Source organism: Zeus faber (assembly GCF_960531495.2).
Source record: "Zeus faber genome assembly, chromosome: 18".
Lineage (NCBI taxonomy): Eukaryota > Metazoa > Chordata > Actinopteri > Zeiformes > Zeidae > Zeus > Zeus faber.
In genome coordinates, this window is record NC_137210.1 from 21047488 (window position 1) to 21061160 (window position 13673).

General features: G+C 41.7%; 1 protein-coding gene across 1 annotated transcript; it reads right to left on the reverse strand.

Annotated features, from left to right (window-relative positions):
* Positions 1-6537: 6537 nt before the first annotated feature.
* LOC307243927 (uncharacterized protein) lies at positions 6538-9347 on the reverse strand (the record flags this gene model as incomplete). Its single annotated transcript, XM_080018896.1, has 4 exons — positions 6538-6542; positions 6593-6715; positions 7152-7277; positions 9068-9347. The coding sequence occupies 4 exons, from the start codon at positions 9345-9347 to the stop codon at positions 6538-6540; spliced, it is 534 nt and encodes a 177-aa protein (XP_079875022.1).
* Between the last annotated feature and the right edge of the window lie 4326 nt (positions 9348-13673).

Sequence of the window (13673 nt, forward strand, 5' to 3'; positions counted from 1 at the left end):
AACATATGTGTAACATGAAGTCTCTAATATTATTAAAGATTGTAAACACATTTTTATGTTTACTAAATCAAATGAAACCGATGATAATGTTAACTTTATATTAATTTATTGTATATGTGTGTATATATATATATATATATATATATATATTATTATTTTTTTTTACAGTATAAGTAATAAATGAAAGTCATATGGCTGCATGCCGAAGAGTCTAAAGAATTGATGACGTTTTAATCTGAACTCTACCTCCAAATTTGTCCTCCGGTGTGGCCTGAAAGTTTATGGAAAATTAGAAAACAATCAAATGTATTTTTCTATATAAATTGTGATTCTTTACATTTCAGAAACTCCCCATTCTACCTCATTAAGTATTGCACTTAAATCAAATAGGGGTTACAAGAACTTCAATGAAAATCTTGATGAGCGGGCTTTTCAGTAAATTGTGAGTCATAATTGTAATTTTTAAATTAACAAAAAAATATAAATTCTTTGTGTACAGTAAAATAATACTGTTTTGTTAGTAACCAAGTATTTCTTTTTCAGAAGAGGGGCTTGATGTTAAAACAGGAATTTAATGAAAACATTATTTTGATTGTTTTGGTACCATCAACAATGGGCAAACAAACCTTTTCTAAATTAACAATGGTTTGGCAAAACGGCTTATTAACTCAAACACTGGAAAGAATGGAGACTATTACAGAAGCTATAACAGTTATACGATGTAATATGAACTTAAAGGATAAACAGTGCAAATTGTAAAGCACTCAGTATGGTGTGAAGCTAAATATTCTTAACATCCTTATATATAAACAATATTCAATGAGAATTATTCGGTAATCTTAGAAAAAATAAATGACATTCAATATGCTGTACAGCTTTACATACTTGACATTGTCATGAGCAGGTATCCAGTTTATTTTCTGAAACAAATAGACCTCAGAGAGGCCAAAGTAGCCAAAGTTTAACGACCTAAATCATGAAGCTTCTAATTGGTATTGATAGCTTGTTCAGATCTAATTGAGTAGCAGCCAATCCAAATTTGCCAGCTTGACACCACAATTAGCAGGATCTGGCTCCACCATGCTGCTGATGGCGTCAGGGTGTTTGTATATGCGGTCAGATATGCGAGGCCAAACAAACAAGGGCATTCTTCCTTCCTTGGACCTTTCAGATTTTTTTCCTTGTATGGCTTTCCTTGTCATCTTTACAATTACATATCCTCCCACGGTGTATGTGTTTCCTCCTCCTCATGACCTCCTTCATCATTTTCCTCCTTTTCCTGCCCTTGTAGAGCGTTTTCAACATATGCCTGCTACCGTTGAGCACTGTAAGCAACCGCTGTGTGGATGGCGGCTTGCTGTCAGTTGCCACCAAAATGAAATGCCTGGATTTCAGTACTAACCTCACGCACATACAATAGCTTTCGGAAGAGTCAATGTGCAGAACAGCAGATCATACTCTTTCAGATTCTCTTTCACTTTCCTGAACTCCTTTGGCCGACGAATTCAGCCAGGTAAACTGATGGCTACCAAGCGACTCAAGTCCTCCACTGAACTCGCCGATGATCATTGTTCTTCATCGCGAACATCGGATCAATCCAGGCGGTTTTCAGTTTTCTTTGCATCGTCTCGGCATTCATTCTATCTGTCTGAATTTCAGTTTGACAAAAGAAGCTGAATATCATGTGTTCATTGTTTGTATTTATTTTTTTAATTAGGTAATTTCCATGGCAATGTGTAAAGCAATTGTCTATAAAACCAGTATAACAATGTCATTACAACAAAAAAAACAGCCTTTGCCACTATTTATGTATCACTTAAGATAATACTGATATAGTGTGAATAATTATAACAATTCAAATTAGAGACTATTCATTCTATTTTGACTATTTGTCTGATTACATGCAGACGAAGAAGCATAATCCAGCCTAGAGACGGTCAGTGCGGAGCAGGGTGGACCAAGGGCCCTGTTGGTGGGCACAAATGCCATGGGGTAGAAACTGTTCTTGTGGCGTGAGGTTTTGGCCCCGATGGACCGCAACTTCTTGGCAAATGACAGGTCTCGAAAAGGTGGTTTCCAGGATGGGACATGATTATGATGAGATAGTGGCGTCTGAAACCTCTGCAGAAATTCCTGGTGCCTTGAGTGTAAATACTGCAACCACTATACGCAAGCATGTGACACGCGCGGCTCGTCCTTTTGAATAGTTGGACTGAACATAGTTTGTCAAGCAGGAGTGACGTCTCTCTGTAAATAAAAGGAGAGAGAGGAGAGGCGGAAGGAGAGGAACGCTGCCAGACGGTGAAGCGTGACTCATCACTCCAGAGAATGCATATCCAGGGCTCCAGAGTCCAATGGCAGTGAGCTGTACGACCCCTGCAAGACACTTGGCATTGCACTCGGTGATCTTAAGCTTGCGTGCAGCTGCCCGGCCTAGACCCAGTGCATGAAGCTGATGGACAGTTCTTTACATGGCAAGACAAATTTTTTACACGCCACATGCATCAGCGGTCCCCTCCTGTGAGCTTGTGTGGTTGCGCTGATGTCGCTCTTACGCCATGAAATGTTTTTAAATTTAAACATGTACTGTTGACAAAATATAGACAAAAATATCAGAATACAACAATTTATTTAGATGGCAGTTAGGCAGTTATCTGGCCAATAGCCATACTTGAGTGCTTGACGTGCTTCATTTTACAAGATGGGCTTGATGCGCTTCATTGTGCTTGAACGCTATTACGTCTAATAGATTTACAGCACTAAAAGAATAACACTGCATTTAAATTAATGGGGCATGAGACGTTTCAAACCCCCCGCCCCGGGTTCTGTGTAAGAAATGCATAGCTGTCAACCCTTCATTTTTCCTCGGGATTTTGCTGCATTTGTCTGTTCTTTCCCGCTTTCCTCTTTATTTTCCCGTAAAATTAACCTTTCAAATAAATAAAAAATAAAAAAAATAAATCGTTGGCTGCGCCACCGATCTTCACTCCACGATCCGCTTTGCGTCCCGTTCCCTGTTTCTCTACACAAAAAACAAGCTTTTTTTTTTTATTGTAGATGTTTGTATTGTAACAAAAAGCGTAGCGCTTCAATCAGGCACTCGGAGTGGAAACCTGTGATAGAGAAAAATTAACGGGCCCGAATAAATAATAAAATATAAATGAAAATCCTGTCCACACATATATGGATATTAAAAAAAAGTGTGTGTGTGTGTAGAGAGAGAGAGAGAGAGAGAGAGAGAGAGAGAGAGAGAGAGAGAGAGAGAGAGAGAGAGAGAGAGAGAGAGAGAGAGAGAGAGAGAGAGAGAGAGAGAGAGCGCTTTCCGTGTTTTCGAGAGGGCAAGTAAAACGGGGCTTATTGAAAACCACAGCTATACTGATGACACTCAACTCCACATCTCCTCTCCTCCAGAATATCATGATATCGAGAGGGGCATCTCTGCGCGTCTTCAAGACATTAACGCATGGATGACTGGGCAGTGGGCACCACCTGAAGCTCAACCTCGACACGACAGAGCTCCTGCTTCTCCCTGGGCAAGACCGCCCTCACACAGCATGACCATCGAGAACACCAACGCATCTCCATCTCGGACTGCCAGGAACATTTAGGTCATTCTGGGGAGAAAAAACAAAAAACAAAAACAAAAAACAGCTCTCCTGTTCCGCCCACATCACTGCTCTTCTAGCTGCACTATCAGACCTCTACAGTTCATCCAGAATGTAGCAGCCCACTCTCGTGTTCAACATACAAAAATGTGCTTGTCACTCCCCTCCTTTGATCACTTCGCTGGCTTCCTATCTCTGCTCAGATCAAATTGAAGACGCTGGTACTCTCCCACAAGACATCCTTGGAATTGCTCCTCTATATCGCCAATCATGGCTCCAGACTCCCGACTTATTCGCTCCGCTCCTCCACCCTTGCAGGCTGCCTCGCTGCTTCGCCTATACAGTACTTGGTCTCAAGGATTGTTCATCCCAGTCGAGACTCTTGTCATCCCTGAGTGTTGCCCCAATAGTGGAATGACCTGGACCTTACTTGCACTGACCTATCTATCCCACAAGTCTTTTTTCCACAATTCCTGGTCTAACATACCTTCCTATAATAAATGGAAAAATACAAATAAAAACTATTGTACTAGGGCTACCTTTTTCTAGAGAATGTCGGCTGTGACAGTCGTTTCAAAAGTGTGACAAAATATTGTAAGTGGCTTTGGACAAAAGCATCTGCTAACTGTAATGTACTATGTGTACTACATTTGATCATTAGCAATTATAAAAGAAACTGTCACTATAATGCAACCAGCTTGTGAGCTTGGGTTAGTTCCTCAGGGAAAACGTCGAGAAACACTCATCCGTGCTCAATTCCAGCTTGTTTTTGTTTCCTGGAAAACGTGACAGGTTTTAACATGAAACAATCTGCATAGTCAAACTCTTAGTATCGATAAGGAAAAATATGTGTTTACATGACCAAGATGTAATCTGCAGATTGTGGCGTGGGGGTGGGGGTAGTGCAACCAGGACAACTTGAGTTTCATTACATTACATAATTTAGCAGACACCTGTCCAACGTGACTTACAATAAGTACATTTGTCACAGTGTCAAACCAACTGTAAGTCACATTCAGCTGAACATTCTCTCGAAATCAGCAGTACACTACTAGTAGTTAGAGAGAGTTCATTTTTTGGAATGAAATTACATTGATAGTAAAGGGAAAGATGCTCATGAAGTAAACCGGTCAGGGCAAGTAAGGTGCTGGTGTTGTCCGAAGAGATGGGTCTTTAGTCTGCAACGGAAGATGGGGGAGACCCCATAGCGGCAGAAGAGCGAGTGGGCCTGCAAGGCTGAGCTGCGGAGTGAACAAGTCTCACTCCAGAGTTGCAATATAATCCAGTCACTGCTCTGCAAAAAGGGTCTTGTGGGACAGGAACGCCAACGAGATGGTTGGGCCAAATCTATTTGAGGCTGTAAGCGGTAGCTTCTGACTTCCAATGGGAATGCAGCATAATCCCCTGATGATAGCAATTTAGCTGCCGCCCCCTCTCTGGTGGCACTTGCCTTGGTCTCTTGTTACCGTCTGGGACAATTCTATCAAGACAATAGCCTTTGCCTTCCAGGAAAAGATTACATTTGAGTATGTAACTATTATTCAGCAGATCCAAACAGTATTTGTTGGAAAGACAGCACAGAGAACAAAAGAGAAGGTTTAATTAGCAGGTTGGATGCAATTATGTGTCTTCATCTGCGTTGACCAAGTAAAACTTTTCCCACACTGTTGACAGAAGAATGGTTTCTCTCCGGTGTGAATACGCTGATGTATCCTGAGCGATCCCGATTCAGTGAATCCTTTTCCACACAGTTGACATTTGTATGGCCGTTCTCCTGTGTGAACACGCTGATGTGTCTTAAGAAATACGGATTCCCTGAATCCTTTCCCACACTGTTGACATTTGTACGGCCGTTCTCCTGTGTGAATACGCTGATGTACCTTGAAATTTCCTAATTTACTGAATCCTTTCCCACACTGTTGACATGTGTATGGCCTGTCTCCTGTGTGGATACGTTGATGTATCTTCAGAGATCCTGATCGAGTGAATCCTTGACCACACTGTTGACAGGTGTACGGCCTGTCTCCTGTGTGAATACGCTGATGTGTCTTGAGAGCTCCCGACCGACTGAATCCTTTCCCACACTGTTGACATTTGTATGGCCGTTCTCCTGTGTGAATGCGCTGATGTACCTTGAGATCTCCCGATTCCCTGAATCCTTTCCCACACTGCTGACATTTGTACGGCCGTTCTCCTGTGTGAATACGCTGATGTGTCTTGAGGGATCCTGATCGAGTGAATCCTTGACCACACTGTTGACAGTGGTAGGGCCGAACTCCTATGTGGATACGTTCATGAATTTTGAGTTCACTTGATGAAAATCCTGTCTGGGCCAACTGGGATTTCACTCCTGGAAGAGTGAGAGAGAAAAAAAAAAAAGAGTGAAATACTAATAAAAGTCAGAAAGGAAAAACCTGAGAGTACCTTGAGAAAATGTTCATAGTAGAAAGAACCCTATTTCAAGGCAAAATTATAAAATATTTAACCAAACTATACATGTGAATTAAATTTAAATTAGTGTTGTAGATGTGTGTTCATACTCTTTTTTTTTTTTTTTTTTGTTTTGTTTCTTAAATTCAGCAGTATTGAGGCTATTCTAACCTGCCAACGCTGATCCATATTGATGATTGAAAAACACAAATTAGAAGAAAAAAATAAAATGTTACCCGACTGGACTGGTCTGGTCTCCAGGCAATCTTCATCGCTATATTCAGTCTCAGTCTCAGAAGAGTCTGAAGGGAGGAGCTTCTCATCACAAGTTGGTTCTGAATCAGAAGCTGGATCGAAGCTCCCAGCTGCTTCTGATATTCCCCAGTCGTCTCCATCAGCTTCTGTTTTCATCGGTTCAGTTGAGGTGCTGGCTTGGGGCTCTGCCTCCCTGTTCTCCTCAGTTTGGCTTTCATTAAGCTGGTACCAGTGATTGTATTCTTCATCACTCTTCACACAGACAGGATGGAATGGGAACTTGGTGATACCAGCCTCCTGACTGCTCCAGAGGTCTTCCTCTTCCTCTTTAATGTGTGGAGGCCCTGGCTCTTCCTGGCCTAGACTGGGGCTCCACTTCTGCTCCTCTTTACAGACAGAGAGCTGCCGGAGGTCTGGAGACAAGACTGAAATACAGACAAAGTCAGTAAAGAAAACTAAGATAGTGTGTCCACGCTGAGGTGAGAGGGCTCTTTGATAGTCACATCTTTAGCACTACCAAAACCTTGATGAACATAGTGACAATGATTTGTCTTAAAACTGTTTTATTATGTAGTGGAAACTTGAGTGATTTTCCAGATCTTACTAGAATTAGTAGATGGAGAAAAAGTGCAGAAAAATAGGTAAATGGAACATTCTGTCGTAATTTAACAAACTCTAGCTTTAACAAAAATGCAAAAGAAATTACACAGCTGAAGGGTTGCACAAGCACCCGGGGAGCAGAGTGGGAGAGGGGTCGACGACTCTGCGGAGCGACAAGTCTCCCGGTTACAGAAGTGCAGGATTTGTTATTTTGAAGTAAAGAGTACACAACAACAACAAAAAACAACTGGGTTTGCCAACCTGCAAGTGTCTCTTTAATGAGTGGAGGCTCTGGCTCCTCTTGGCCTAGACTAGGGCTCCACTCCTGCTGCTCAGGGGGAAGCTCCTCTTTACAGACAGACATCTGCTGGAGGTCTGGAGGCAAGACTGAAATCGAGAAACCCTGTCAGTAAGGAAATCCAGACTTGTGTGTCCAAGCTTGAGGGCTGTTTGATAGTTGCACATTCAGTGCTACCAAAGCCTTGATAATCATCATGAGAATTTGTTTGGTTATGTAGTGGAAACTTAAGGGAGCCAGTATTAGGTTCCATTTTTAATGAATTTAAAATTCTGGGCTTATGGAGAATATGGTTTAAAAAAATATATAATAACTTTTTATTTATTTATTTTTACAGGCATCAACGGCAGAAATCCAGTTAAAATTTAGATGTTTTGAGCTTGGGCGTAAAAATAAATGTTTTTTTTCCTCCACATCTTGGCCGGTGTGAGACGTGGTCTCACTCTACCACAGCGTAGGGTGGTAGCCAGTCGGCGGGTCAATTAGTTTCACAGCTGTACTGTGTTTAATGATCTACAATAAAAACTAAATAAATAATACTGCTGAGGCTATGGGCTGGCATTGCCATAAGCACCTGAGAAGAAGAGTGGACGGGCGGTTATCGACGGCTCTGCGGAATGTATTATTTAGAAATAAAGCATATTGAAGCAAAAGCTAAAAATAAAAAAAATCTGTCGATGTAGAAAGCAGTAGAAATTGTATAAAATTAGACTGTTTGTTCAGTTATGTATATTTTCTTATTCTTAACACCTTAGTTCTTTTATATAAAATGAAAAGTTGTCTTATAGAGAATTCCACACTGCAGTAAAGCTATAACCACTTGGAAACAATGGAAGGCAAGTGCAGCTTAAAGTTTTGATGCACAAATAACTCACCACAATTGGTCTAAATCAGCGATTCTCAACCTTTTTCATATGAAGGACCCTTAATTTGATACGCATTCAGCCCCAGACTCTGTTTGATAACATTTTCTCTCTGGGACCCTAATCTGAGGAGGTTTTTATTGTTGGGTAGGTATGATAAAATGTAAATTCACATAGTCTATAGTTACTGAGATAACCGTGAAACTATGACCCAAACAATCATTATTATACATCCAATAACAGTACTAAGGGCTTGTATATAACATAATATTGAAGTTGAATTAGATTTGCTGGGGCACCCTAAACATCTTCAGACCTCTCGTTCAGAACCACTGGTCCAAATGAACAGTTAACAATCGGGATGATAAAAAAAAAAAAAATTGTCATGCCTTTGTTTTTTTCTCTCTCCGTCGTGGTTTTAAATGCATCTTCATTGCACTCATTCCTGACCCTGTGTTGGTGATGAAATCTGTTTTGTTAGTCGGTAATAAGAAGAAAACCATAAAGTTTTAACGTGTGAGATGAAATATGTATGGCATAAACTCTTCCTTGCATTTGAAATCATTTCATTGCGTAGTGTTTTACATTTTGAGCTATGCATTCCAGAAGTATGCAGACTATGAAAAAAAATATATATAATAGAAATCCAATTTTGCACAGAGCACCAACCGAATTATACAGTGTGTTTGGAATCACATTGACAGCCTGCAGCTCAGTCAAATGCACAACAGTCAAGGGCGTGGTTGCTTTAGGATGAAAGGAAGCTCTGACCCTCAAAGCAACACTTGGGATAGAAAAGAGGAGGCATTTAGAATAACTAGTAGTTCACTATTTAATAGATATTTGTGCAGAAAAGGTGAACAAAATGGCGGCGGACATTGAGGGGAGGGGGAAAAACCGAGTGTGGTCTCTCTTAATCGTTGTACGCGCTCTGTCGCAGCAATAGACATGAGGACAGACAGACGATCGAGAGACAGACGCTTCCAAATAAAGCGGAGCTACTCCCCATTACAGACCTGCTCGGCGCAGCTTGACTTGAGGCTTCAGTATTACATCCAGTAGTTTGTGCAGCCTGCAGAGCTCCCGGTCCGAGCGCCACAGTCTGTTCTCGTAATCCACCACACGCTCTTCGAAAAGCCTGAGAATGTCTTCACCCGCCGCCGCCAGCTTCTCCCTCAACAGGACCCTCACTTCTTCGCCTACTTTCACCTGTTCGTGGGAAAAGAAAGCTTCTTCTACCGCAGCCACGATCCGCTCTTGGACCGAAACGGCGAGCGGCGTGAGCTGCTCGTCCATTGTTTCTTCCTAATCGGCACGGGACGGAGTAGCTACGGAAGCCCGGCAGACCCCACAGCCATGCGTTTTCCTGCTTCCGCTTCTTCTGGGACTTTTAACGGCGGTTGGCGTCCGTGACGTTGCGTTCTCCCTCGTTGAGCCGCGTTACCGCCACCTGCTGTGTTTGAGTGTGGTCCGGGTACGTTCACTTAAAATGAAAACCAACCTGACCGTGGATGCATTAACTTTTAAAACGCCCGAGTTTGTATTTCGTTCTGACAAGCGCGAAGTAAAAGCTGGATACTGGTTTGCCTCTTCTCTGTTGAATGGTCTGTTAAATTCAAGGTTGGGATCGATGTGCATGGGACAAATAACCTCTTGAACTTGAACTTGAATAAGGATTATAGGGCCGTGCCCTCAGTATGAATTTCATCGATAGGTGCAATTTAACTGGATATAAATATCAGCACGGCGGGTGCGCCATCGGTAGTTAGCCCCGCCAACCTTTCCCAGGGAAATGTCGTTTTGCACCGCTCCAGAAACGCAGCCTCTGAAGAACGCTTGGACGCCCGGGCGGTTTCTTCAGCCGCGATGAAGCTGGCTTTCGCTGCTGCATCATTTTTGACCTGTAGCTTTGGTGAACATATTCTGCCGCGATTGCAGTCTGCCTTTTCGTTCCTGGTCAATTTGATGTTTTTCTTGGGAGGCTAAATTTGGCCTACTTGGCTCCGTGTTGGGTGTCAAAATGCCGACGTCAATTGTATCCCCTCATCACCGACACTGCCTCGTAACACAGAAGACATACCGGTTTTTCCTCCATGAAGCACACACATGTACTCGCTTCCCCATCTTCCATTAAATTGCCTTCCCTCTGTATCATTTTTTTTTTTCCTCTTGTTGGACATTTTGGGATTATTTGTAGATCGTTTGTCAACTCCATCACTTAGAAAACCGCTTTAGTTAAACGCCGATATGGAAACAGTGCCATAGGGTCACAAAATCGACCTGCATTGTGGGAGATGTAGTTAATAGTCACTGTACGCCGTCAAGCAGCATAGACTACAATTTTAAGACAATCATTTGCCTTTTAAGCTCTCGCAGGCCACATAAAATGACGTGGCGGGCCGGATTTGGCCCGTGAGCCTTGAGTTTGACACATGTGGTGTAAACAGCCACATTTTCACTCGGACACATTTCCCATATTCTACCAAAATGGTTTCCTTTGCCGTTTTCTCTAATCCGATCCCCTTGTCATTGTTTTCACACTCTTAACTGATTTATTCCTCGTCTCCAGTTCTCCACTAGTTCGCCCATATTAACACTGAGGGCATCTCAGAAAAAAACCCCTCCCTTGCCACCCTTGAACCTCTGTTCCCCAAACCCTTACAACCCTGGATACTGGGGCTTTTCCAATACCAGTCCCCTTCTTTGCCTTCTCTGTCTGGCCCTCAGCGTTGCACCCTATAAGCGGGTTTCCACACCTTAATCCTCCAGCTTGTCCTCCGACGGTTTAAGTGAGCCCCAGCTCCAGCCTCGACTTTCTTCACTTCGAATCTTACCCCTACATTCAGCGACCCTGGCCTCTGGCCCTTCTCCTCGCCCGCCACTCTCCTTGCCACCCGAGCGAGCTCCGCCCTCTCGCGGCTGCCGGCCTTTGGCGCTCCGCTCCCTCTCGCTCCCTCTCGCCGCCTCTCTTCCCCCCTCGCTCTCCCTCCTCTCACCTTCCTCACTAAATTCCATGCTGTTGCTGCCGTCTCCCTCCCTGCCACCCTGTCGGAGTTCGGAAGGAGCAGTGCGTGAATTTCGTTCCGGAGCTGCGCAGGCCGCGGGACGATATTCCTTCAAACCGTTCGCCACAATACCCACTCCTGTAACTATTAAGCCCCGATGTCCGTAATCCAAAGTCAATGTCGTTTAATCCGTCCTATAATCATTCATAAACTGGCGCAGCAATATCCAGTAATTTACCGTAAACCTTCAGCAACTTCCTCATCCTCATGCGTTCACCTCCAACGCGCGCGCAACAGAATGGAGACCGCCCGAGTGAAATGGTCAGAAATATAGTAATTAAAGATGCAAGGGAAACCATACCTCAAAGTATAGGAAAAGAGAGACACGGAGGTAAGTGCCTTGGGTGAATGTAAATTAGCCGTCGCAGAAACAAAGAGAATATTCAGAAACTTAAGAGAAAACACAATTTCCAAAACTTGATCGATAATAAGAGAGCACAGTCAAGGGTAAGAAGAACACCGACCAAACCACGGGCTAAACCGAAACACTGGAGGCAGCTTTGTTCTGGAATGGGTCCATCGACGTGTATAGAAGAGGTGTGGGGCATGTTTCGGAGAATGAATGGGACTAGGAGAAACTGGCAGTACCCTGTGATGGAGTGCGACAGTAACAGATAGAGAGAGAGAGCAGAGATGCCAGGAAAGATGTCGATCCATCTTAGATCGCTATGTATTAAATCCTTAACTATTTACAATACAATGAAAATGAAAACGTCGATGCATAGTAATCTACATATACACCTCTCTATCTATCTATGTGTTTCAATACTTTATTGAGCTGACACTGAGTTGCATGTTTCTATATATTTTTTAAATATTTATATATATATATATATATATATATATTTATATATTTATATATATTATTATTATTATTATTATTATTATTATTATTATTTATTATTTATTATTTATTTATTTATATTTTTATTAGTTTTTATTTCCATTCATTTCAAGAGTGAAATACAGCCTTTTTACTTTTATATTGTATATCACACAACTTTATATTGCTGCATTAACACAGAACAAATTAACCAAAACAGACAAAAAGACAAACAAAAAGAAAAGAACAAAAAACAAAAACTCAAATCAATAGTGTTTCTCCTGTTGTAACCAATGGTAATCTATTCAAATGGAGTATATTAATTGCCATAAATGCAAAATATAATTTTTTTTTTTTTTTTACAAGTTGGAAAACTGCATTGTCCACAGAAATTAATCATTCACTTGATCATCTGTTAAAGTTAGATCCTTAACATAATTAATGAACGGTCCCCAAATGTTCTCAAACACATGTTGTTTCGCCTTTAATATGTAAGTTATCCTCTCTAACGGAAGGCTTGATAACATCCGTCTTATCCACTGAGTAGGGTTTGGTCTATGAATGTTTTTCCATAACAATGCTATGCATGTTTTGGCATAAAGCAAGCTGGGGTCTATAAATGCTTAGGGTCCAGTAAGATTTGTTTTGAAATAATCTTCTCAATAGTAACTCTTACCTCTTACCTAACATTAATATTTACTGTACCTTTTTATATTCAGCTTTTTCCCGCCCTCTATTATCACCGGAGTGAACCCGCCTGGTCTGTAATCTGAGAAGGACACACAGTTAACCTGAGGTTGTCTGTCTGCATATAAAGAGTTCACTATCCAACAGCTGTTCAGCTGTGCAAAAGGGAAGTGTGTGGGTGTATGGGTGCGTGGGTGTGTGTGTGTGTGTGTGTGTGTGTGTGTGTGTGCGCTCACTTGTTCAAGTTAAAGCATGTGTATGTGTGTGTGTATTTGTGTAATTTCGAAAGGGGTAATTATGAAAGAAATATGAAATACGACTCTTTTACATGTGTAGGTGCCAGCAAGAAAAAAATACGGGTATGCCAAACATTGTGTAATTTTCAGCTTTGACATTCCTCTAAATATATTAGACACTATCTATCTATTTATATATCCATCTATCCATCTCTCTATCTATCTGGATAGAGAGATAGACAGACAGACAGACAGACAGACAGACATACAAACAGACAGACCTAGTCAAAGCGGAAGTTGTCATCGCAAGAACGGCATTGTGAAAATCTTTGGTCAGACTTTCATTATATTTTTTATTATTTCTGACATTCTTCAGTGAAGTAATGCACAGCAGCAAACTGAGAAGAATAATGTGGTTTAAAGTAGTCATTAACATCGTCCCGACAGCTGCAGTGTGTACAGTAGAGTACAGTAAATCAATTTAGTTTGACATGGTCATAGTCTGGACGGTCCTGAACTGGACTCTAATGGAAATTTCAGCAAAGCTCTTAAAGATTTCTCTATTATGACAGTTGAAATATGAGACAATTATGGAATAATGTTTTTTGAGCTGACCTTCCCTTCAATTTTCTATTATGGAAACATATTTTTATTTTTTTAATCAAATTTGCACTCATTTGGTGACGTACAATGTGCGTACAATGTGTGACATAAGGTGAGAAATGTTTGCTGTCATGCGTGTCTTTTGTCTTTTTGGGCCGCTCCAAGCACCTGTACCGTAACATCAAGTATAGATGCGCGTCAAAAACCC